Consider the following 25899-nt stretch of genomic DNA (forward strand, 5'->3'; position numbering starts at 1 on the left):
CAAAGTAAGAAAAAGATAGATTTTTGGAGTTTGTCTTACCGTAAAACCGGAAGTTGTTACTGCTTGCATGAACGTGCGCTGCTCTGACAACAACAGACTGACTGGCTGCTGATGGAAAGAGAATTAGCTGCAGGCTTTTTTGCGTAGTTAAGTAAGGGCTAAACATTACTAAGCTTAACAAAGCAATAACAGCCTCTCATGTGAATTTAATTTAACAACCTTGTTGTGTTACTACGTCTATTTGGTACAACTTAATGAGTCAGCGGTATTCTTTCGCTGGTTAGCCTCTCAAGCTAGCAAACTAGAGACAACTTTATTGAAATAAGTGACGTATTTCGCTCGTTATATCGCAAATGCTTAGATGTGTTCTCCAAGCCATGGATAGGTTGTCTAATTGTTAAAAAAAAAAAAAAGTTGGCAGTGTTGGCTGGGTTGAACTGTCGTGTGTCCAGTATGAACGCATCAGCTGGGGAAAGAGAGCCTGGGACCCCCCTGGATAATGCAAAGGAAGAACTCAGTGGCCCTACCTGCACAGGAGAGAGCAGCAAACATGTAAGTATCCAGACTAGAAAGGTTTATGTAGAAGAATCTGAAGCCAACTCCCAACACCAATCAGTGTGTCCTGTTCATAGTAACTACGTAAAATGTGATGTTTTACTTTGTTATTCTGAAGGACTCTGCAGTATGCGCAGGCAACAGTGAAATAAAGAGCCGTGCCGTTGTGAAGTACTGTGCCGCCCCGCCTCCTACCAGCTATGCCCTGCTGCAGGAGCAGACAGACCTGAAGCTGCCTCCTGCCAACTGGCTCAGAGAAAACCCTCAGCTGGGCAGCGCTGGCACCACGGTATTAGGCTCCAGCAGCAAGAGCAAGCCTTTTTCTAGGTATAACATTATGTGAAACACTTTTACTCATGTGTATTGTTCTATTATGCAACTGTGCTGGTCTCTGTAGAAAAATGTAGTTTTTGCTTAGTAAGTGCGTCTAATACAACAGCCCTGCATTAAATAGGATGACTATTATTATGTTCAGTTTTTTTTTAAATTGTTTCAGATGTGCTTTAATTTACCCACATTGCAGTTTTAGAGATTGTGGTGCTGTTGAATGGTGTTGCATTATACTGAGAGCTATTTGTCCACCCCATTTCTTATTTATCAGGAATGATAAACTAAATATTATAAAGACTTTTTAGGTAAGTATTTTAAGATGTGACTCTAAATGATCATGCGTTGAGTAATGTTTAAAATGATTTGAAACACACTTATCTGACAGTGTGTGATGACAGTTTAAGATCTTGTGAGTATGTTTTGCTGAGACAGAAGATACAACTCTTTAGTTTGTACTAGAGGTTAAAAAGGATCATACTCTCTGCTCTGCTTAACTGCGGAAACCTGCTGGGCAGATGGCCTCCGTTGTTGCTCATAAAGACTGATTAGTACTCACTGGTTTATCCATCTTAGGCACAGTACATAATAGACTTCTGTAATGAATTCTGCTCTTTTGTCATTGATTTTACAAAAAAATATATTTAAGACAGAAGTATATATAATACAGTGTAGACACCACCAACAAGAACCAGTGGATAACTTCTTGTCTGGGTTTGTCAGTGGGTAAATGATGTTTACATCAGCAAAATGTCTAAGTCATTAATTAGTATAGGATGAATCATGTACAAGTTATAGAGTAACATTTTACTGGAGTTGTACCTCGTACATTGTTATGTAATTGATTGATAGTCTGACCCTATTCTATATTGCAATTCACAGACACTCTGTAGTGATTGAGTTTCTTTTCATCTTTTGTAGTTTTGGGATGGCTTATGAATTCCTTGATTGCATCGGGGATGATGTCGACGTGGTATCAGACTCTGAGGTCTGTGAAGCTGTTGCAAAGCTAATACATCTTTCTTAGTTTCTGAAACATGCAAATACAGCTGATGTTAACTTTGTTTTCTGCCACATTTAGAACATCAAGAAGCTTTTGAAAATTCCCTACAGCAAGTCCCACGTCAGTATGGCCGTTCACCGTGTTGGGAGAACGTTGCTTTTGGATGAGCTGGACATTCAGGAGCTCTTCATGCGATCCTCTCAGGTACAGCAGGGACTTATTCCAGACTTTTTCAAGTCTGGAATAATTGCTCAATAGCTACATATACAGAAAGGGCACATCCTAAGGAAAGCTCATTGTGGGAGTGGCTCTAGTGGCTGTAATTCTGCACCAAGGCTGAATTTCTGGAAAAAGACTTCAGATACAGTATTACAGGACCACTAAGACTTATAGAAAAGCATCCAAAAAGAAGGCTAGCAAAACTAGGCCTGCACGATTTGGGTAAAAATACGAATCACGTTTTTTTTGCTTAGAATTGATACCATGATTCTCTGACACGATTTTTTTTACCATGACACAACAAAACAAATTGGCAGTACTAAACTAAGGTTATTATAGTTTGCATTTTGCATTAGTTTTTATTTTTATTTGTTGTTTTCAAATTCAGTCTAAATCTGAGGCCATGGTTCTCAGCAGGAAACCGATGGAGTGCTCTCTCCGGGTAGGGATGGAGTCCTTACCCAAGTGAAGAGTTTAAGTACCTGGGGTCTTGTTCGCAGGTGAGGGGACTATGGAGCGTGAGATTGGTCGAGAATCGGAGCAGCCGGTGCGGTATTACATTCTGTTTATCGCACCGTTGTGACGAAAAGAGAGCTGAGCCAGAAGGCAAAGCTCTCGATCTACCGGGCAATTTTCGTTCCTACCCTCACTATGGTCATGAAGGCTGGTCGACCGAAGAACGAGATCAGGGTACAAGCGCCGAAATGGGTTTCCTCAGGAGGTGGCTGGCGTCTCCCTTAGATGGGTGAGAAGCTCAGTCATCCGAAGGAGCTCGGAGTAGAGCCGCTGCTCCTTCGCGTTGAAAGGAGCCTTGAGGTGGTCTGGCATCTGGTAAGGATCCCTCTGGCCCCTCCTAGGGAGGTGTTCCAGGCACGTCCAACTGGGAGGAGACCTCGGGGAAGACCCAGGACTAGGTGGAGAGATTATATCTCCAACCTGGCCTGGGACGCCTCGGGATCCCCAGTCGAGCTAGTTGTGTGGCTCGGGAAAGGGAAGTTTTGGGTCCCCTACTGGAGCTGCTGCCCCCGCGACCCGATACCGGATAAGCGGATGAAGATGGAAATTCAGTTTAGTTTTAATTTGTTTTTAAAGTGGGTTTGCTAGTTTAGTTTATATTTTTTGAAAATGCTTAGTTGTAGTTTTTTAGTTTTTTTTATTCAAGAATAACACCAGTACAAACAATGTACATATGATGATGATGATGAGCACAGAAATGTAAACAGTCAACACAAGATGTGTTTGATATGGTCCAGGAGAAAAACCTAAATAGCCAACAGACACCTTGGCATCTATAGCACATTGCACATCACCACAAGCCTGTAAACATAGAGGCCTCAATGAAGAGAAGGGAGAGCATTGCAGCGCTTGGAGCACTTTAAAACTTATTTTATACAGTCTGTTTAAAACTCACAGAAGAAAGTAGTAGCGTTTGTGATGCATTCGGCTCGTGAAATTATTATTATTTTTTTTTTATTGAATTCATTTTAAAAATAAATAGTGAATCGAGATTTTGATTTTATAACAATTAATCGTGCAGGCTACATGGGACCTTTACGTTTTTGGTTTAAGTGATTTTATTCTTCCTGCTATGTGTGTGTTGTAGACAGGAGATTGGACCTGGCTAAAAGAGTTTTATCAGCGGCTAATAGATCAGAAGTGGCAGAGGAAAAAGAAGAGTAAAGAGCACTGGTATCAGAAAGCAATCTTGTCGAAGTTTCTCTACTACAGGTGAGTGCTTGGCGTTACTTGAATTATGGGGAAAAAGGGGTTTATAATGGGAGTAAGGTTGCACTTCATTTTAAGATGCATCTTTTCCCATCTAATTTGATAACAACTGCTGTTTTTTCCTCCAGTATAAATGGTGATGGGGCTGCAGAGCCTGTACCAAACAACCCGAATGAAAGTGAGGTGGAGGAGGAGAATGAAGCAGAGGAGTTCAGTTCTTCATGGCCCACTGCGTTCACCAGCACAGCGTCTGATACAGAAGAATCAGATGCTCCCAAGCAGGTACAGCGTCTTAGCTGGACATTTTTTGTTATCTCCAATGGGGAAGTGTTATTTTGAACTTATGTGAATTTCTTCTTGATTAGAAATCAATGTTTTGTGCCATAGCCACTCAAAACTTTCATTATTTAACAAGAATAATTGTATAAATAAGGGTTTTTCAGTCAGATTGGCTCTTGGGTGACTGCTGAGCTTATGTGCGTGAGGCTTTTGGTTGGCACTGCTTGCACTGACAATATAGCTTCTCTTAAATGTGCAGGAAAGTGTTTCTATGGACAGCATGTTTGCTCTGGGCCAGGTGACATCTGTACACAAAGAGCAAAACCTCCCTATGCTCTTTAACGAAGGGGAGAACAGTCAGGTAATACAACCTCTTACCCTTCCTTGTACAGTACAGGTGTACAGTATATTACTACAGTTGGTAGCTTGCGTCTAATGTCTGCATACACTTTGATGTTACTTGTTTGACAGGGTTTAAGAAACGACTTTGTGCGAAACATTATGTGGACATTTGAGGACATCCACATGTTGGTTGGGTCCAACATGCCTATTTTCGGAGGTGGTCGCTATCCTGCCGTCAGTCTAAGACTCAGGTTGGAATTTTAAAACTTATGCTGTCATTAAGGATCTAAAATGAAAACTCATTCAAAGGGAAAATGCTAATGTAATCATGTAATTTTAATTGTATTGTACTTCGGTTACCTTCTGTTATGGCCTTCTGTTAGATGTCTGTGTCAGCAAAATAATGCAAATGAACCCATACAGATAGTGGCACAGTTTTTAAATTAGTTTATCTGACCTCAGAAGGTTAAACCACTAATGTAATTTTGGATGCTGCAACCTCATCAGAACTGCACGTTGGTTCCACTACATTATTCTTGCCTGTACCTTGTGTGCACTAGAGGATAATTAGGCCGGCTTTGGTTCAGATTTGCCCCGTTTGACATTTGCAGGGGCGTTCCAGAGTTGAGGCTAAGCTGAATCGATTATCTGCCCAAATGATTTTGTAGTGTGAGGGGTTTACAGACATAGGCTGCGTTCACACTACCTACGTCGGCCGGCCGACAGTCCGGCACAAACACAGGTCTTTCTATTCATTTTCATTGGGGGTAGGTGTGTTTAGGCTGCGGCGGGGGTCTGCCGCAGGGGGGACTCTCAAAAGAAATTGAGAGCTGCCTTCAAGTGCGGTAGAAAACATCGAAATCTATAAATGATCCGAACGAAAACAGTAGTTGTGAAATATAAATTCTACTTGTGCCTTGTTGGGCGGTTTAAGAAGAAAACAGGATGTCACACAAAATTCTTTTAGTTTATCAGAACGATTAAATAATTAAAAAATTATATTACTCTGTCGTTAGGTCTGTGGTCTCCCACATTTTTTTAAAATCAGTTAAATTTTTAAAAATCCTCTGGTGTGCACCAAGCTTTAATGTAACATCTAACCTTTAACTGTTTTACTGTGTTTTCAGGGACAACAATAAACCAATCAACATTCTGACAGGTATTGACTACTGGCTCGACAATCTGATGTGTAATGTCCCAGAGCTTGTCATGTGCTTTCACGTCAATGGCATCGTTCAGGTTTGTATTATTATTATTATTATTATTATTATCTGTTTGATCATTGCCATAGTTGATGTTCACTGAAGAACGTGAGTTCTATTTTCTATGTTAGTCTTTTAATGGCAGTAACATTGTTTTTAACATCACTGATTTTCAACTTTTTGAAAAAGTGGTGATAATTGTCAACATTGTTTTTGCCTGTATGGTTTTGCAGAAATATGAGATGATAAAGACAGAGGAAATCCCTCATTTGGAGAACTCGACTTTCTCCACGAGGGTGGTGAAAGACATCGCCCAAAATATCCTCTCCTTTCTCAAGTCCAACTGCACCAAAGAAGGGCACACCTACTGGCTTTTCAAAGGTGGGATATAAGTGAAGAGGAAATATTAAAGTGTTCATATTATGCTTTTTGGCGTTTTTCCTTTCCTTTGTTGTGTTATATATTATTTTGTGCATGTAATAGGATTCCAAAGTGAAAAAGCCCAAAGTCCACCCCAAAGGGACTTACCATCTTCAACAGAAAATACTGTTCACAAACTGCTCCAAACAGCTCTATTGTAGTTCAGCCTTTACTTCCATGACTCACGCTATTAGTTGCTAGCGTGGCGCACCTTCATACTCTGCTTTTGATTAGCTAGCAGTCCTTACCTAGCTACTGCGCATGTGCGATTCAAACAAATATTGAACAGAATTGTGATGCCTCACTCTGTAACTAAAACAGAGAGCTCAACACACAGTGAAAAGAGGAACTGCAGAAATGGGAAGTACAACAAAAATAAGGTGTCTTTTGAAAATTAAACTATGATAAATTATTATGATATATCCTCTAAATACAATAATGAACTATAAAATGAGCACCTTAAGTCCATGTATTAAGTCTGTACTGTTCTGTGCGTGCTATGCCCTTGTCTATCTTGTGTTTTTTAATGTTATTTCTTGAATCTACAGCGAGTGGGAGTGACATTGTGAAGCTTTATGATCTTACTACTCTGTGTGAGGAGGCGGAAGAAGAGAAATGTCAGAATCCCTTCACTCTTCCCGTGGCTGTGTTACTATACAGGTATGTCCCAGGATAGCGACTTTGTGCATCACAATTTGTGCAAAACTGAGAAAGTCAATAAGTTTGAAGGATCAGATTCCAGGGGGGCTGAAAAGACTTCCTATTCAAAAATAGCTTTTGACATGTCATGGCAAGTTTATTCAATATTTTACTTATATGTATTTGCATTAGCTTACAATATAAGGTTAAGCAGACCAAATCTATATATTGTAGTCAGATAAGTTAACATTTCTAATAATTTAAATAGTAAGAGATTAAATTACACTCAGCCTTGTTTATATAAAATATGTTTTTGCAGGTCAGTTATGCCTTAAAACAGACACAATTAATGCAAGTTTGCAAACTGTAATGAGTTCTGTCTATTTTTTGTTTTGTGGTGCAGAGTTGCCAGCAACTTGATGCTGAAAGCAAGGCAAAACAGAAAGCACTACGGCACAATCAGAACTCTGCTGTTAAACTGCGTCAGACTTCTGGATCAGGAAAGGCACCCCCAGGTAAGCTTGAATCTAAAAAGAAATTCCACTCTTATTTCAGAGTTTGATAGAAGTAGGACAGACCCGGTGGAGGAGATGATGTGCAGCAAAAGTCCTGTACCGGTTTCAAACCCAGTCTCTGTATTTAATTAAAGAATGAGCTGCCAGGTTAAATGTTAGATGGGTAGAAAACTCACACGGAGAGTCCTAGTCATCACGTGTCCTCATTAGATTAGAGCAGTAGTTTGAATACATTACATATTTAAACCGTAAAAATTCAAAAGCGAAACCACATCTGAGAATTCCATAGATTTGATAGAACCTGACTCCAGTCCTGATCTCATCCATCCTGTTCAGATCATCGCCTCCGCCCACTACATGCTGTCAGAGCTGTTTCAGCTTGACGAGCCCCCAGGAGAAGATGGAGGGGAGTCCCTTCGGGGTGGCGGCTCAGAGGACAGCTACAGCGACGAGGACAGGGAGGAGGAGGAGCTGACGGAAGACAGTGACGAGAACGGCTCCTACAGCTCTTGCTGCAGCCCACATGATGATAGTAAAGCTGTGGCTGTGATCCGCTCTGTTTGGGAGCTGTCGGTCCCTGAGAAATACAAATCCACTCACCAGATCAGAGTGAGTGCCTCTCTAAAGTCTTTTCTCTCTACACAGACCTAAGGGAACAGTGTGGAATATAGAGATAAATATGTTGTCTGTAAACACCAAGGCATACTCTTACCTTTTGTGATTCCTGCAGCCAAGCAGTGCTTTCCCTGTTTCTCAAGACAAGGAGGAGAGATGCAGACATGTCCTGAGCTACGTGCTAAAGGTGAGTCTCTGCGTGATATTTATGTTTAGTGTGCATACAATGCTAATAATATGATGTCCTCTACTGTGTTAATAATTGCTGTAATACACTACACAGGGGCTGAAGGCAGTGGATGGCACTATCAAGAGGGAGAGTGATCTCCCAGCTGCAGACCCTAACACACCCATTCCTCTTAAATATGAGGACAGAAGTGCAATTGGAGCCTGTGCTGCTGAGCAAGGCATCTCTCTTCTTCTTGAAAGAGGTCAGTCTACAGTCCTTATTTTAAATATTAGATACCACATAATAAAACAGGAAGTTGGTAAGCATATGGCATACACAGTGGGTCATTACCAAGTACATACAGGGTCTTATTTTAACAATCTAAGCGCATTGCGCAGGTGCGTTTAGGGCGTGTCCAAATTCACTTTGCTAGTTTGACGGTGTAACAAGCCTAGGTGCATTTTACTAATGCGCTGTTAAAATAACAATGAAATGCTGCGTTACTGACTTTAGACCAGGTTTTTGTTTGTCAATGGCGCGATCACTACCTGCCGCCGCAAGATGGCATTACGCCAAGAATTCACCTGAACACACCTCCCTGTAAGACCAGCACGCCCACGCTCTCTCAACCCTGCATTCTGTCTTTCTACTGGTCTTCCAACATATGTGTGTGTGTCACCAGCGAGGCTGTTGCAGGCAGACCACCCGACACGCTCAGGGATGATCCCTGGCTCTTGGCAGCACCGCATGAAGCTGCAGCTCTTCCTCAAAGCCTCCAAGGCCTACTACGTCCTGTCTGATGCTTCTACTAACTTGCTGAAGTACGGCCGAGCCCTGCGCTACATCAAGCTATCGCTGCAGTGCTACGGTAAGTTTATTTAACTCTGTAATACACCAGAAACAATTGGAAATGTTGTTATGATAGTTATGGATTTTCAGTATTATCATGTTTTTTGTTCATACGTTGCTGAAGATTTGTAGTTTTGTAATTTTTATCAGACTACATTTTGTGTTGTGTAAATTGTGGCTTATTTACATATTTATGTATTTATTCAGTTAAAGTTAAGTTAAATAATTGAGTACTATAATGGAAAAAACTTCCTTACATCTGATTGAGTCTGTTTTAAAACTTCCATTAAACATTCACTTTTGACTCCTCATATAATCCCTTTTTAAAAAAAATCCTGATTCCGATTACAAACGGCTCTATATATTTTATGCGTCAATATAATAACTTAACATTTACATCTCTTTCCCCTTCGTCCTCTATCGTTTCCTTCAGATGCCTATTGTTCAGTGAGCGGTACACTGCACCCGCAGGTGCTGCAGTTTCACAGCCAGTGCCTGTCTCTGTGTGGGGACATTCAGCTAATGTTGGCACAGAATGCCAACAACAGAGCAGCTTACCTGGAGGAATACAGCTACCAGACCAAAGAGGACCAGGAGATCCTGCACAGCCTGCACAGAGAGAGCAGCTGCCAGGGTCGGTCACTAAAGACAGACAATCATACAATCATTACAGCACATAGTGTGTTTGCAAACACTAGATCCTGGTGTACACCGCCCTCTTGTCCGTATCAGTACCACAAACATCCTTCACAATAACATTTCTGAGCTTGTTTTACCCACACGTCCTATAATTTATTGTCTCGTTGTTCTATTAAGTTATTGTTCATTACATTTGTCAATGCTTCTGCTCTCTACCCCCTAGCCTTCAACATGGCAGCGGACCTGGCCATGGACCCGGAGTACCAGCTGTTTGTTAGCAGTAAGTGCTATGAGGCAGCGTATGAACTGCTCGTCTCTGAGGCCTTAAAAGATCACGCCTCAGATCAGCTGGCTCAGGTGCTCAAAAGGCTGGGAAACATCCACAACGAAATGGGAGTCTACTATATGAACCAGGCGGCAGCCATGCAGACTGAGAAAGAAGGTATGTTGGATAAAATAGATGCAACCAATATACTAAGTGGACATAAATATTACAATAACAGTTATTCTTTTGAACTTGCATGAGTCAGTTGAAATTAAGGTACTTTGCACTGGAAATTATAATGTCCAGAAAACAATGTATTTGCACCTGGATTAGCCAATAAGAATAAAAATGTGTTGCTCCATTGTCCGTGTTGCTGTATTTAACTGACGACCCCCCCCCGCCTTCTAGTGAAGAAGTCGGTGTCAGTAGTAGAGCAGGAGATGTGGAAAAAGAGTTTTGCCTTCTTTGAGAAAGGCATGAAGAACTTTGGGGCCATTGAGGACAGCACCAACACAGCCTTGCTGCTGTGTAATACCGGCAGGCTGATGAGAATCTGTGCTCAGGCCCACTGTGCCCTGTCCTCCGACCTGAGCAGAGGGGAGTTCTCACCTGAGGAGGCCCTTTACTACAACAAGGTGCAACGTCAAACCCTTTGTCTTTCAGCTCTGCATTGAGCATTCACACTGAAGCAACAATATCTGTCTTTTTTATATATGTCCCTACATATTAACCCTTCACTAGCATGCTCTTCATAATACATTTTTTACCCTAGGCCATAGATTACTACTTGCGGGCTATGAAGTCACTGGGAAGCCGAGACAACCATTCAGCAGTGTGGGACAGTGTAATCTGGGAGCTGTCCACTACCTATTTTACCCTGGCTACACTTCTGCAAGACTACGCCCCGCTGTCCAGGAAGGCCCAGGAGCAGGTGGGTTTGTTTTGCAAATATTCTAAATTAAGTGTATTTTAGAAGAAACATACACACATTCTGATTATCTTGCTGAACTGCATATGTCTATCTGCAACCTCTGTGGCAACCTTTATGTCCTAAAAAAAAAAACACGTTTTACAAATGTCAAGAAAAGAATTTCAAGATCATTGATGCCAAAAGGCAATCATGGTGAATATATATATGTGTGCATTATTAGCTGTTTTGCATCAGTTATGCCTTGACATGAGATCAAACTTGAAATCATCCATCCCTGTGTGTGTTTTCCCAGATTGAGCGGGAGGTGACGGAGGCGATGATGAAGTCCCTCAAGTACTGCGACCTGCAGACTGAGTCGGCTCGTCAGCCGCTCTACCAGTACAGAGCTGCCACCATCCACCACCGCCTGGCCTCTATGTACCACAGCTGCGTCCGCAACCAGGTGGGAAACCATGTAAAATTAAACAATAATATAAAAAATACACAATTATTTTTTTCTTAATACCTTTAAGTTTCTCTCCTAACACCTGTTACTATAACAGCCCAAAAATAAAAAAATACAGAAAGTAAATTACATGACAGAATCATATGCACAGAACAATGGTACCTCTAGCAAAGTCGTGATATACATAAATACAAAAACAAATAAGAGATGCACCTTTACTATCACCCTCCAATATGTTTTGTGCTAATAATTCATAGTCTTAGCTCACCCTTTTTGTTAATGCCAAAAGACAAAAGGTTATTTCTTTCTGAGAAAAAAGAACAACACACAGACTAGGATAAAATCACTGGTAATGGGATGTTTGTGTTTCATACTTCTAGCAGTATAATACACACTAAAGGATGTCTGTGTTTCTGGCTCTAATTGGGTGACAGGTGGGGGATGAACACTTGAGGAAGCAGCATCGCAGCTTGGCAGAGCTTCACTACAGCAAGGCTGTCTCTTTGTTTCTCAGCCTCAAAGATGCACCGTGTGAGCTGCTCCGCACGCTCCTGGAGAGGGTGGCCTTTGCTGAGTTTACCATGGCAGGTAAGCAACTGCTGTCAGTAGTGTTTGGTTTTGCCAAGAGAACATCCTAGCATTTGAATCAATAGCCTGTTAAGAGTAACGTTTTTATGTGTCGTGTTTCTACAGGTCAGAGCAGCAACGCGGCTAAGCTGAAGAGCCTGACTGGAGCAGTAGAGATCATAACAGAAACACGCCATGCTTTCCAGCTGATTCAGAAAGAGCTGCTGGAGGAGCAGACAGAGGTACATTTCAGAGTAGCAGATAGGAATGCTTTCTCATGCGTCTTCGCTTTCTGGATCACACGATGTAACCTACGACATCTTTTCCTTTCACCTCTTGTTCTGTAGTTGAGTGAACCAGACCCTGCTGAATCAGCGGCGTGTCCTGATGTTGCTGCTGGTCCCACCTCAGGACTCAACCTCCAGGAAGTGATGAAATTAATTGCCGTGTTTGAGCCGAGTTTCTCCTTCCTGCTGCTGCAGCTGATCAAACTGATGACGACGATGAAACGGAAACCGAGGTGAGCATGGAATACCTTTTAGGTATCTCATTTCCTTTTGAACTTTCACAATTTTCACTCCTGACAAACCTGTTTGTGTTTATTACAGCAATAAGGATGAGGAGCTGTTGAAGACCTATAAGAATGTGTACTCCAAGCTGCTGCGAGCTGAGAAAAACGCACCTCTTCACAGCCGTGTCGAGCTCCATATAGAGCTTCTGCAGCAGCTGACCCCGCAAACAGGAAGTGACGACACGGATACGCATTCATGATAATGACATAAACCATAGCAAGTAAGACACTCAAGACCTTAAGTCTTCTCCAAGCCCCACTCGGGGGAAGACTTGGAAGACTCCCCGACTGTCTTCTCAAAAATGCTGTGACAGAAAATGATGATTTATAGACACCATTATTAATAGGCACATGCTCAGGCAACACCGTCCTACTCTGAATTACAGTTACAAAGCTAATTTCACCTCCTGCGCCTTTTAAAACAAATTTATCTTTTTCTAACATTTGCATCACAGGTTTTGAATTGTACATTTATGTGACAAAGAGTTGTAAATTCAGAAGATATTATTTAAATTTTATCTTATTTCTTAAGCAGTAATGGGTCACATGTGAAGCTCCTATGTGTAGGATTTGTTGTTGAATGTACCAAACATCCCCTGGATCGCCTCATTTTTCTCCAAACAAAAACCTACGGCATAAGAAAGATTTCAAAATGATACATTTGTGTTTAACTCCTACACACAGGCGATTTTAAAAAGAGAGAAATTATTCAGCACATGCTCACAAAAGTGATGATTAATCTGAATATAATTGGTATTTTTGATATTCAACAATACCAATAATGCTGTGAATAAAATAGATTGAAGTGTGACTGATGGCTGACAGGTTAAAATAAGATCAAAAGTGTGCAATAGTTTGGCAACATTCAATGCAAACTCAGAGGCTAGCCTGTCCTTGGATGTATGTATACATGTGAGTTTGTATCAGCTTGGTTTGCTGTGACATGAAAATAAAAAGGTTTTTCAATTTCATGTGCTGTATTTCTGGAAATGCTCCATCCCACTCATGATATTGTACTGTATTATACTTCTAAAGCATCACACAATGCGAATGTGCTCTTGGGCCAATAGGACACATCTAATTAATTTTTAGTTTAGTTAATCATATCTTTGGATAACAAATATACATTATGATCTAACATACTGGACTATTATTTGAGTTTTTTATCCTGACATTTAAACATTTACTAAAGGATCTCAAAACCTTGAAAAGACATTCATGGACAGGTTCATAAAAGATTTTAAGTGGGTCAGACGACAAGGTACCTGGCAATGGTCCTGGTTACACCGCTCAGCCCAGGCCACTGAAGAGGGGACATGATGTTTTCAATACTGTGTCAGTGAACTGGGTCACCCCACTGTTACTGAACTGTATCAACACCAGATGGAGCTGCAGGTGGGAGCCAATCTGTCCCTGCACCTCATTAATCAGGCTGGACCCTCAGTGCTGTGGGTGACTGACTGTTGGACAGCGGCTGAAGGTAAGATGCGAAAAGGAGCCACAGAATCATTCAAAATGCCAGCGGGCACTATGAACCTAAATTTCAAAGACATTTTAAAGTATGGAAAAAAAATCCTAAAGTAAATTGTTTTTTCTGTTGAATATGAGGATTAAGTACAAATATAAGTATGTGGGCACTGAAAATGAAGATAAGAACAGTTGTTTTTATATCAAATATTAGTGCACTTTGTAAAACCGTTAAATACAGAACATGATATTTTGACAAAAGTGATGAAGGGCACAGATGAAGGGAAAATCCTCCTAAAAAAACAAATAATATGATCAATTACTCTGCTATCCAGACAATGTGCTTCTGTATATAATATAGTGTATTAAGGTCTACTGAGAACTCTGGGTTAGTCAGTCATTGTATGACACAGCGGTCAGAAGTCTGGGGTCCCTCTTGGGAGGTTGGAGGTTTCTGCTCTTGGCACTGAGAAGCTCCATGGTTCAAAATGTTTTGGAGGATATCTTTGCTCTCACTAGGCGGTAGATTGTAGAAAAAATACTGTGGTGCCATCTGAATGAACCTAGTAGGAGAGAGGACAATATTGTTGGTAAAAAAGCGCAGCCAAAAAAACATTTTTTGTGTTGAATGTACTAACCTAAAATTGCTTTCAATTTGGGTTAGGTTTGAATGACTAATTTCTGTTGGAGAGAAGACTTACAGTACTTACAGATGCTTACAATATCTGCTCCTCGCACTATTTCGATTGACACATTTTAAGATGTGGAACCCAAGAGAGCATGACAAAGGCTGCAGAGCTTTCTCTTCCTCAGTTAAACTGCAGCTCCGCATGCCCAGTGATCTGTGCTATCTATAATCCCCTTTCCAGCCAGCTGATACTTGAGAACAGGATTAGGATACCTCCTCTCACAACCAGCATGACTAGTCTCTGCTGAACTGGGGCTTTACGTTCAGACCACGAGGGGAAGAGAATGTGTCCGTCTGATTACTTTTAAAGCTTCTTTAAAGGTGAAGATACGAGGGGTGCTCTACTACGTTCTTTTAAAGCAACAAGGACAGCAGTCTAGTCAACAAGACTGTATATGGTCAGTTATGTGATTGTAAAACAAGTGCACAGTTTAAAATGTACAAGAAATAAAATGTTAACAAGGCTGAGGCTTACTCCTGCGGTGTTATGTGGGTTGCGGTGCGAAGGCAGTTGTCCTCAGAGAAGGAGTGCTCGTAGAACAGCACCCACTCAGGCAGGCCCAGCTTGGGGCTCTTGGCTCCATAGCCAGACAGAGGATGGATCTGTGCCACGTGCCTATGGGTCAGAATGAAGTAGTTCCCCGATCCATCCACGTCCCGCGCCACCTGAGGGAAATCACAGCCAGGAAGAGTCAGATGGATTTCCCAAAAAAGGGTTATTAATATACATATATACTAATATATAGTGTAGAAAGATAGAGTTTAGCGAGGTAGCTGTCACACACAGATAGAGGAAGGCAGCGTGACCCGGGCATAATGGCATTAAGAGTCTTTAGGGTGACTCTGGGTGTTTCTGTGATGCATTCATGTGCTGTCGGAATTATCAGAAAAAGTGCCCTTCTGTAATTCCATTATTTTTTGTGGAGTGGTTTAATAAAGTTATGTTTTCTGACCTGCATGAAAAAACCTGCCAGCAGAGCTCTTTTAATGTTGCGGGTGTTGCTTCGGGAACCAAAGGCCGGCACTGAGATGGGCAGCTCGATCCTCTTTAGGGTGTCGGTGAGCTCAGTATGAAGAGCGTCAGCCATCAGCAGAGCAGCGTGGTTCAGGTAGAAATCCTGACACCATTTCTCCACATTGCAGTCTAACAAGGGAAGAGGACACAGCCCAAGGAGATGATTACTGGAAGGCACAGTCAAGTGATGGAGAAATAGGGATGGGACAATAATCAATACAGCTATGTGTGAAAGCATTGTTTTGATTTAGTTTTTTTAGTATATCTTCCCCAATTCTTTAGATTGATGTAACTATTAAAAAAAATATAATTCTCATTATAATTGGTGATTACTGCAAATACACCCATTGGTATTACTGTTTAATGTCAATAAACTTGTTTTGCTAAGAATTCCAATGGGTTTTCTTCATTCACTAATCTTGTGTGTGTGTGTGTGTGTGTGTGTGTGTGTGCGTGTGTGTGTGTGTGACTGTGACTGTTTAAACTCACATGGATCCTGCTGGCACTGTTTGAAGGCCTTGTAGATATTGATGAGGGTGAAGTGGTCTCCCGCTGGGTTCTGGAACTTCATGTGGCACTGAGTCGCCTCTGGCTTCAAGTCCGCAGAGGGAACCATGTAGCAAGTTGGTACTAAAAAATCCACAAGACACATGTAAGGTTTAGAACTTACTGTTTACTAGATACTAACAGATGAGTTCAAATGGCAGGCCAGCACATGGTACCTGTTAGCATGGCAGCAATGATGACCACCTCGCTGACACAGTCAAACTCACAGGAAGCGAGCAAAGTTTTGGCCATTTGGGGCTCCAAGGGGAATTCAGACATGATGATGCCCATCTCAGACAGGTTGCCATCATTATCCAGAGCTGCAAGGTAGTCTAGCTCCTCCAAAGCCTGCATTAGGCCTTCAGGATCTGGGTTGGAAAGGTTTTTAGATAATGCATTGTTTTCTAATTTCACTAAAATCAACTGGGAAGTACATCGTGCAGAGAACCAGTTCATGTCTTTATGACCATCTAACATTTAAAGCGATTATTAATTAAATATAAATCCACTCTGACTAAAACTGTTACGGATTATTTTTCAGTTTTCATAATGTCTAATGCAAAGTGGTGGCCCACTGGGACAATCCCCCTGCAGTATTCTGGCACCCTAGTGGGCACGCTCAGAATAAAAAGCCATCAGAAGATTAGGATTCTATAATCCTCACCAACATCTGCCATGAAAAAAAATTAAAAAGTCTTTCATGGTACAAATTAGATTTTCTATTCTGTCTTTGCAACAAATATCATTTTTATTTTGAAACTAAGAGATGTGGACACAAAGATGAAGAAGAAGGTGTGTGTGTGTGTGTGTGTGTGTGTGTGTGTGTTTGGGGGGGGAGCTCTAAAACAAAAGGCTCTAATAGGATGCTAACAGAACTGGAGCTGTCAGTTCAGCTGAGGCACGGCTCAGTGACTCACAATAAAAACGTTCCTGTGTGTTGGAACAAAAGGGAACGGACTGACTGAACCCAAAAATCATCTCATTATTCCTGAGGATGATGGGAAATTTAGTGGAACACCAGGAGCCAATACAAATGGCCACAAAAACACTCAGTATGTCTACTTTATGTAGCCTAAATCTTACCCGGCCTGTCGATGAAGTCACAGTGGCCCAGTCCCGCGATCTCCATCCTCTTCAAGAAGAGCACAGTAGAGGAGATGTCAGACTCCACAACATGTGGGCGTATCTCGATAGGAAGCGGTCTGTCTTCTGGGTACAGGCAAAAACACTTGCCTAAAGGATAGAAAGATCCTTTTAAGACAGGTCAGCAGCCAGAGATTTACATCACACGTCTTTTGTAAAAAGAAGAACTTCTCACCCGTTGGACCTGCCAGCTGTTTGCGACTCTTGGCTTGACCCGCGCTGATTGGCTGAATGATGACCGAGTTCGTTCTGATCCTGGGGTTGTAGACCTGCAGCATCACAGTGTGGTGACCTTGATTATACACAGTGATGGAATATAACTAAGTACATTTACTCAAATACTTAATACTTTATCTATGCTACGTTTTGTTGTGGTGGCTATTGTTTTCCTTCCACTACATTCATGTGACAGCTACAGTTACTAGTTACTTAGCAGATGGAGATTTTACATCTTCAACATATTATCTTTTTTAGATTTAGATTAAACAACTCAACATTATATAAAGTAGACAAAGCTAACGCCACCTTGACTATCTAAAGTAAAATGCTACTTAACTTACATATCTTTTCTCAAGCCCAGCATCAATGACAAAACGTATTGAGCTAACAGCCCAGAAGAAGTCCTCGTTTGGGCTGGATGTGAGGAATACTCTGCGGGGCCGGCCTGTCTCCTCCTCCCCCAGGATTGGTAGATTCCCAGGCTGGCTAGGGTGCACAGCAACAGGCAGGAGCTCACCCAGATCAGGAGATAAGCTGTGCCCCTCATGACAAAGGATCTCATGGGCCAGATCTATCTCCTGGTGGAGAGTAAACAAAGAAGAGAGAGTCAGAGGAAGACATATTTTCAGACTGCTGATTCCATCGTGCAGTGCTTCCTTTTTACCTGCGTCGTCACCAGAAACACAACCACATCTCCTTCCTCTTCAGAGTGGTGGATCTCCAGCACCAGACGGAGAGCAGAACAGAAGTAGCTGTCACTTGTGCTGCTGTGCACCACCTCCCCTGCACCCGGGCTATCCAGGCCAATTAGAGGCGCTGCTGACCCTGTAAAGTGGGCCAGCTGCTTGGGGACGGGTTCGACGGCTGTGAGGAGAACTACACGGAGCTCTGGCCTCTGCAGGGCAATGTCCTTCAGCAGACCCTGGAGTACATCGGTGGCTACGGTCCTCTGGTGGGCCTGGTCCACGATTACCACACCGTAGCGCTCAAGCAAAGGGTCTGACATCATCTCTCTCAGGAGCATGTCATCCGTGCAGTACCTGTGGTGGGTGATAAAATGATGCTTGACATTAGGAGGGAGCAAATATGTTGCAGTTGGCGCACACTGTATTTAAATTAATAATAGCCTGAAATAAATCCTCAGGTTTCTTTAACTGTTAGCCTCTAGGCTGAAAGGGAGAAACCTCAGAATGGCACCTTAATGAAAGGCACTTTGTCTACACTTCAACTTTGCTCCTATTAATTTAATTTACTCTGATAATTACTCTGAGGAGTGGATCCTTTTATTCATGCCGGCTGCCTGTTAATCTGATTTTTCTCCCCCCAATGTGCTGGGTTTCTTTGTTCCCCAGCTGACTTATGAAAAAAAAAACACATGAGGGAGTGTGACATATGGGCAGACAGGGAACCGGGGCAGCTGTGGAGGAACCCCTGAAAAGAGCCCCCTCAGGCCTTTTGTCCACTTTTCTTTTGTGAAAAAGTAAAGGAGGGGTGGGGGTGTTGTCATGACGGTGCTTTATTGTAGTATCCCAGCCAAAGGAGGGAAAGAATCAGATAGAGCAGCATTAGCTAGATCTGTGTTTAAAAGCAGAAAGTGCTGCTTCACCATACCTGAGGACTGTGTCATTAGTAGAACATGTTTCCAAAGGGATGCTGTACCCGACCTCATGACCAATGTTGACATCCATCTCATCAGCCACTCTTAAGGCGAGATCTACTGCCTGCTGGGCATGAATCTGGGTACAAACCACCATGCCATGCTGGAACTGGACTGACAGGCAGAATTCAGCACACCACTGGGGAATCTGTTTCAAAAGATAAGTTGTTCACATCACAGATGCTTCCCCAGTATAAAGTGATAGTAAGCGGGATTGAATATCTCCCTGGGACAAAGTTTTTGCATGAATAAAAATGGACAACATTTTCCATAGCTGTGCAATCAAAAGTTTCAAAGCTACAACAGTACTCACTTGAGAACTTCTCCCAGTTTTGGCAGAGCCACTGACAATGACAAACGGTCCTTTGGCCAAAGTGTCCATGAATTCACACTTTGCTTTCCACACTGGCAGTTCTTTCCTTTCACTCAGCAATTTGTAAAACCTGGAGGAATAAGGCAGTCCATCAAACTGATTCAGCTCCAAAATATCATCATATTCCTTGTCTCCTTGACTCAAAGGTCCTGTGACTGAACAACAGGGTGAATTCCCCTCAAAACAGTCCTCGCCGGTTAAACTGGTAATGTCCAGCGCCATCCCAAGTGAGCTCCCAGTGTGTCCGGTTAAGACTTCACAGTTCCAAAGAAATGCAGTTCCAGTTTACTGAAATCTCCCGCTTTCAGTAAACTGTTGGACAGACCGCCTTCTGCAAGTAAAGCCAAATGAAAGGCTCACCAGGCGGCCAGCCCAGTGTAGTCATGTGGCCACTAATCCCATAGAAGTGTGGTCATCAACAAATGACACACACACACACACACACACACACACACACACACACACACACACACACACACACACACACACACACACACACACACACACACACACACACACACACACACACACACACACAAATGGGCAGAAACTCAGTGGGGTCTGACTGTTTGTCAATGAGAATTAGCTCACGCACAAAGGCCACCAGCTATACATAAAGTAAGATGCACTATTCAACTGCGGTTTAATTTAGTAATTAAGAAATTAATCATCCCAGTGGTTGACAAACCAAGATAATGCATTTCTACATTCAAGAACCAACGGTTATGGCAGAAAATGAAGGCTTGTAAAACTAAGAGGTTAGCACAAATGTCTGCTCTACTTTCAGCCTCTACAGTGTGTTACTACACTTTCAAAAGCCTACAGTTTTTCAATTTTAGAATCATTACTCAGAAAATACAAAAAAAATAAATCCTTTGGCAACAGTATTAAAACAATATTTGAAACGGGGGTTTGTGGATGTAACTTTATGAATGTATGGGGAAACCTGACTAAATATTTGTGAAAACCTCCTTCCTCCCCTCCCTCTGAATATTTAATATATATATATATATATATATATATATACTTAAAAAGGTCACTGTGCTATGTAAATATTGTAAATCTTCTTGCAGCACAGGCTACCACAAGTTTGTCCATCTGATATCACCAGAACAGAATATTAATATGTGAATTATACTGATCTGTGTCGGTAACTGTTTGAAACGTTTCTGCAGAATTAAGGCAAGACATTTCAGTTTTTGTAATGACTAGCGTTTTCTGACAGGTGGCAGTGTTGAACAACCATGGTGGGCTGGTCCAACAGGACAGCAGAGCAAGCCCTCGGACAAAGAATGAGGCAACATTTCCATTGGGGAAAGTGACACACATACCTGAAGTGTTTTTCTGAAATGAGTTCCTGCATGATTTCAGCGTGATTTATTTTTTGTCTCAAATCGTAGGCATCTCTTGTTGACCCGCTAGCTGCCTGCCCCCTGAATACACTGTGAAAAAGCCTGATCTCGGTAGACAACACAGGGGTTATAAACGTCAAACAAACACTAGAGGCAAGGGTTAGGCACCAAAATACAAAAAAACACTCCAGCCAGTCATCACTGGCTGGAGTGTCAGTCAGTTGCTCAAGACAGTTATGGAAACATGAGGGGAGGGGTAAGCTTGCTCTCTTTTGTTTGGAATTTATTTTGAATTTCAACAGAAGTTACCATACAGGAACTCATAGTGCACCTTTAATGTATTTTTGTGTCATTTTCAAGACATCGGGAATGGTTTCTACTTTTCAGTGTCATCTTAGTCAAATCATTTTAGTTTTATTGTTTTGTCACAACAACAAAGTTAATATCCATGTTTCTCATGAACTCCTCATTATTTTCTTTAACAGACTCTTTTTCTAAAGCTTTTTTGCTGTAAAACTTTTTGAATTATTTTTTTAACTATCAAAATGAGAATGCAATTATTACAATTTGTTAAACAGTCATAAAGGAACTTTTATTTGACTTTGATTTCATAAATGAAATCTCTCATTTTAAATGTAATCCTGAAACAATTGTTTTTGGCCTACATGTTATAGGTCGAAATCTTCCAAATCAGGTTTTTACCACCCAGTGTAAATGTGGCACGACCTCAAGGTGCTTGTAAAAAAAAAAAGAATTACAAGCAAAAATTATAAATACCAGGAGATAAATGATAACTGACATACAATATTTACACTTTACAATGGTTTTTAAACATGTTACAGTTATGCAAATAAACACAATACATTTACGATTTACAAATGGCATAAACAATTAACGACTAATCGACACAGCACTAACAAATATGTTCCAGCGGAGAGCGGTTACTGACTGTTGAACACATCTAAACACTTTTAAAACAAGAAAAACCATTACTTGCTTTACAGGCTTCAATCATTCTGCAGTGGTGAGAAGACAAGCACTACATTTGGACACACTGATAAAGGAAAAAGAATTGTGCTGTAAAGGTTTTACCAGTTGAATACCTCTCTGTTTAACAGCAAGTTAACAACAAAGTGGCAACTCAAAGTGCAACGCCAAGCTCTGACTCTAATGAACGATGCTGTGAATGCGTGAATAATCTCCGAGTACAAGAATATGAAAACCATACAAAATCCAAAAGGAATGTTATGAAGGCAAAAAAAAGACGGGACACATACGGTAAAATATCTTGTTGGACGCGGTCGAGAAGGAGCTTGGAAAGCTCCCAGCGCTGAAATCATCCTGCTTGGCTCGCACACTCCAGGACAAAGTGAGCGTAAACGTTAAACATACAAACACCAAAGTTAATGTTGAATTATTTGGTGTTGGTGTAATTCTCTGGAACACAATCAGTCCGTCAAATCTGTTGAGACTCTGCAGCGTCTGCCAGCATCAGAAGAACATGTGGAGCGTTCTACAAATGCCCAGAGCAGTGTGTCAGAGCCAGTCTCAAATGTGTGAAAAAGTACTTTTCCTGATAAGTACTTGACCGCGAAAGTGAACTTATAAGGGAATAAACGAGCCTGACCGTGAGGCTGTAAAATGAGCAGATCGGATTAATCCCACAATAAAAACAGTGTGAGGGGTTAACATGAGTCCACTGTATTTAAAAAAAGAGAAAATAAGAAGATTTGATTAGTATCTACTTTGTAGCACTGTGGAGAAATGAATAGCAAAGACGCAGTCAGTATTGAATACATCGTAAAAAAAGAAAAAAACTAAATAAATAACACTGCTTTATGGCCTATGTGCAGAGTTGTGCTCCATTTCCCTTTATCTTCAAAAAAACGCTTCTGCCTTTCAATTAGTTAAGCAACCTAAGTGGTTATAAAAACATCATATATTTCAGCATTTCATTTGAGAAAAAAGTACAAAAATCACCAAATAATGAAAAAGAAATATTCTAAATTACACCATGTTTCTTCTTTTCTAAGCTTTTCCATGGGGAAAAAAATCACTCTTAATCAGAGTGTTCTCTGCAGAAACTGGTAATATCGCAGTTAAATACATAAATAGTTGATTGGTACCTGAGCGAGAGCAACAAATCACCTTTTAGAAGTGTAGCACCGAGGTGTGATGTTAGCCCCCTTTCTTTGGAAACTCTGTGATACTTCCGACTGTCCGAAAGGACTTACAGAGTCTCAGTAATAAGTGCAAATCAAGAAAGTCTCCTTCTGTTGGAAGGAGATCTACTCGTCCATGAAGTCAAGAACTCAGCAGTCCTTATGAGTCTTTGGTGGTCTGTAGGGCAACATCGGCACAGGTCTGAAACGTAAGCATGGATACATGACGTCATTACCACAGTAAAGATACCATGTTAAAAAGTTTGTAAAATGTAACTGTGTGCTCCCAAATGCAATACACAATGTAACATGTGCATGATTTTGCATTTGTATGAAATACAAGTCTATGTTATACTAATGTAAAATATCCCCTTTCAGACATGCACCTTGTTGCGTTAATCTGATATCAATTTAACTTGTGGGCCCTCATGTCTGAATAAGCACAAGTCACTTAAAAGTCTACATAAAAGTCACGACGGTAATCTTATTAGGTCCGATCAACTGTAGTAAAATCTTTGATTGAATTGAATGCCATTGGCTTAACGCCAAGGCTGAAGTAGAACAGGGTTAGAGCCGTGTAAGAACGCTCTCACATCATCTTCACAAAGATAATAAAAGCGGTTTAATAAACCAGAAAACACTTCTTATGAGCCTATTTTAAATTGTTGGAGAGGGTTTTCGCAGATAAAAATGTTTGTCCACATGGTGTGACACAAAAAAACAACCTGCGTAAAGCCACAACAACAATCATACAGCACTCAAAACCGCATGGATGACATGATGTCCAGCAAAACACTTCACATACAGCATGTGAGCAAACAGGAATTTTAACAATAGCATTTATTATTATTTATTACTATTTAACAATAATAGTCTTAAAAGTGATGAAATAGATTAGAACATTCACAAGTCCATTATACGCTTCAACTAATGTTTTGAATGGAATAACTTGCAAATGGGGATGTAACGGTATGAAAATGTAACGTCATGGTTACAAAATAGCATTAAGAGATGAAGCCAACAATGGTACATATTCCATGCTGCAAAAGGGCAAAAAAACAGGGGATTCCTGTCCTGCTGAACTGACCTGCTGGGTAAAGGGATGGTGGGTGGAGGCCTGGGCACTGTGGGGATAGGTATGGGGAGGGGTCCAGTTCCGTGGATGTGGACCCCCCTGGCTGTGAAACTGTGACCCAACTGAGAGCTCCTCCCTTGTGGATCTGCAGGTAGGGGTTTCTGAGGTGGACTGGGCTTCTCAAAGTCCTGAAAAAGAGAAAAAAGTCAAATGTAGTCCATCCGGTTAATACTGTATACTTTCTCATTAGAATGTATGAAATGAAACAGAATAGTGTTGTCAGGTATTTCAATTTCCCATTCACTGCATGCATAAAGATACACGATCAAGGTTTATCTGTCTTGAGGAATGATAAATTTGTTTCCGAACTAATTGATTTTTTAAATGCGGATTAGCACTGTACTAAGCTGATATTGAAACATCAATAGTATATCCTTTTTGCTAACTGACATTAATTTGAAAAACAATACAAATCACATTACTTTTATCTTTCGATACAGCTAAAGGAAGACTGAATAATATCATGTTTCACTAGAGGGCACTGTGTTATCAGTATCAGCTAACATGAGATGAATCCCAAACCCTCTCCACCACCTCTGTGGCAGTGCTGCGTGAGTGTAGAAGGTTATCGGAATGAGGGGCCATCATGTGTTACTAATCTACAGCAAGGAGGCGAGGCAGTGATGACATCTGCTACCAGCGGCCCGGCTACCATCACACACACACATACACAAACTTCCCCACACCCACACCCACACTACAACACACACCCACACACACACACACACACACAGAAATACACTGACAAACTTAAATGGATTAAAACGCACCGAGAGAGAGAGAGAGAAAGAAAGAAAGAAGGTGTTCCACATCATGCATGAGTGAGACTCAGAGAGCTGGAAGGTTTAAAACATTCATGAGCGCAGTCAAGACTTGACTAAGTTTGTCACATCAACATACAGACTTCCAGTTATAAAACCTGTGAGCGAGAGCTAGAGGTCTCATTAAAGTATGTAGACACCCTTATCCACAAACTTTTGTGGTCTGGGCTCTTTGGTCCCAATTAAGGTCAATCTTAATGCTTCTGCAAAAAATGATATCGTAGACAGTGGCATGTTGCTTCACACTGTGTGGCAGCAGATTGGAGAAGATCCGTACTTGTTTCAACATGACATGCACCACACAAGGTCCTTTATGAAATGGTTTGGCATTTTTCTAGTGTGGAAGAACTTTAGTAGGCTGCATAGACAGAGCCCAGAGCTTACCCCATCCAACATTTTTATGATGACTTGTATATCTACTATAGCAGATATAGCATGGTCAAAACATCACAAATGAGCGTAGTGTGTCCACTTACATTTTGGCCGAGTATGTTTTGTTGCAGGTTGAAATGAGTTAGGGGAATTTGAATACATTCAATTAATCTGACGTTTATTTTCTCAATTAAACCATTTTGGTTTAAGCGGGTCAAATCCCCATCGCATTTTCCCACAGCCCAAGCTGACGTCTTCAAATTGTTTGCTTTGTCTGATCAACAGCAAGCATTTTAATCATTTTGAGCGGACAGAACAAGATCATTTCTGGCCCTTTTTGCTTACAAATGTATTAAAAAGATTACCAAAATAGTTGCCAATTCATTTTTGTTGATTGACTAATCAATTTATCACCCAATTGTTTTTAGCTCTATATGAAATACAGTCAGTAATGTCATAACATAACAGACATAACATATATTCAAAGGGTGTATTCTTTTCAAAGTATCACAAGTCACACTATAGTGTATTACTGTACATGTCTACTAGTAGTCAGTAAGAATTTAACAACTGAGAGAAAATTGTTTTTACAAACTCAAAATTGGCAAAACTCTGCATACAACAGCCCAAAGTTCTTCATGTGTAATTAAAAACATGAGATGCCCCACAGAG

The 25899-nt window shown here is 41.2% G+C and overlaps 3 protein-coding genes across 5 annotated transcripts in view; 1 reads left to right on the forward strand and 2 right to left on the reverse strand.

The window, feature by feature from the left end:
• The first annotated feature begins 65 nt into the window (after window positions 1-65).
• Window positions 66-13246, forward strand: edrf1 (erythroid differentiation regulatory factor 1). The gene is made up of 25 exons (XM_032541406.1): window positions 66-552; window positions 674-882; window positions 1804-1870; window positions 1964-2089; window positions 3708-3832; window positions 3958-4111; window positions 4368-4469; window positions 4580-4701; window positions 5578-5689; window positions 5886-6033; window positions 6621-6732; window positions 7115-7226; window positions 7563-7835; window positions 7957-8028; window positions 8125-8272; window positions 8693-8878; window positions 9293-9493; window positions 9722-9940; window positions 10172-10398; window positions 10536-10694; window positions 10987-11136; window positions 11574-11727; window positions 11833-11948; window positions 12054-12226; window positions 12315-13246. The coding sequence occupies exons 1-25, from the start codon at window positions 454-456 to the stop codon at window positions 12475-12477; spliced, it is 3729 nt and encodes a 1242-aa protein (XP_032397297.1). The 5' UTR covers window positions 66-453; the 3' UTR covers window positions 12478-13246.
• Window positions 13247-13936: 690 nt separating this feature from the next.
• On the reverse strand, window positions 13937-19742 carry dhx32b (DEAH (Asp-Glu-Ala-His) box polypeptide 32b). Its single transcript, XM_032541407.1, has 11 exons — window positions 19326-19742; window positions 18967-19160; window positions 18020-18395; window positions 17697-17933; window positions 17312-17405; window positions 17077-17226; window positions 16170-16361; window positions 15937-16077; window positions 15386-15576; window positions 14908-15098; window positions 13937-14307 (listed from the first exon to the last, which is right to left on the reverse strand). Exons 1-11 carry the CDS (start codon window positions 19605-19607, stop codon window positions 14142-14144), a joined length of 2214 nt encoding a protein of 737 aa, XP_032397298.1. The 5' UTR covers window positions 19608-19742; the 3' UTR covers window positions 13937-14141.
• A 1565-nt stretch (window positions 19743-21307) lies between these two features.
• adam12b (ADAM metallopeptidase domain 12b) overlaps window positions 21308-25899 on the reverse strand; it is a 95513-nt gene continuing 90921 nt past the window's right edge. For all 3 annotated transcript variants that reach the window (XM_032541410.1, XM_032541411.1, XM_032541409.1), the window contains 2 exons: window positions 23987-24162; window positions 21308-23101 (listed from right to left, as the gene is read on the reverse strand). In XM_032541410.1, the coding sequence (XP_032397301.1) occupies window positions 23050-23101; window positions 23987-24162 (228 nt within the window). In that variant the 3' untranslated portion in view covers window positions 21308-23049. The remainder of the gene's footprint in view (window positions 23102-23986; window positions 24163-25899) is intronic.

This window comes from Etheostoma spectabile, chromosome 17 (assembly GCF_008692095.1).
Source record: "Etheostoma spectabile isolate EspeVRDwgs_2016 chromosome 17, UIUC_Espe_1.0, whole genome shotgun sequence".
Lineage (NCBI taxonomy): Eukaryota > Metazoa > Chordata > Actinopteri > Perciformes > Percidae > Etheostoma > Etheostoma spectabile.

Excerpts from the sequence above, each read along its gene's own strand:
- edrf1 (XM_032541406.1), top strand. The coding sequence starts at position 454 with ATGAACGCATCAGCTGGGGAAAGAGAGCCTGGGACCCCCCTGGATAAT. Across the intron at positions 8,879-9,292 it reads GCTATCGCTGCAGTGCTACG|ATGCCTATTGTTCAGTGAGC; the intron begins GTAAGTTTATTT and ends CGTTTCCTTCAG. Across the intron at positions 10,695-10,986 it reads CCAGGAAGGCCCAGGAGCAG|ATTGAGCGGGAGGTGACGGA; the intron begins GTGGGTTTGTTT and ends GTGTTTTCCCAG.
- dhx32b (XM_032541407.1), bottom strand. The coding sequence starts at position 19,607 with ATGGCGCTGGACATTACCAGTTTAACCGGCGAGGACTGTTTTGAGGGG. Across the intron at positions 17,406-17,696 it reads CTGGGCTTGAGAAAAGATAT|GTCTACAACCCCAGGATCAG; the intron begins GTAAGTTAAGTA and ends GTGATGCTGCAG. Across the intron at positions 16,362-17,076 it reads TGACTTCATCGACAGGCCGG|ATCCTGAAGGCCTAATGCAG; the intron begins GTAAGATTTAGG and ends TTTCCAACCCAG.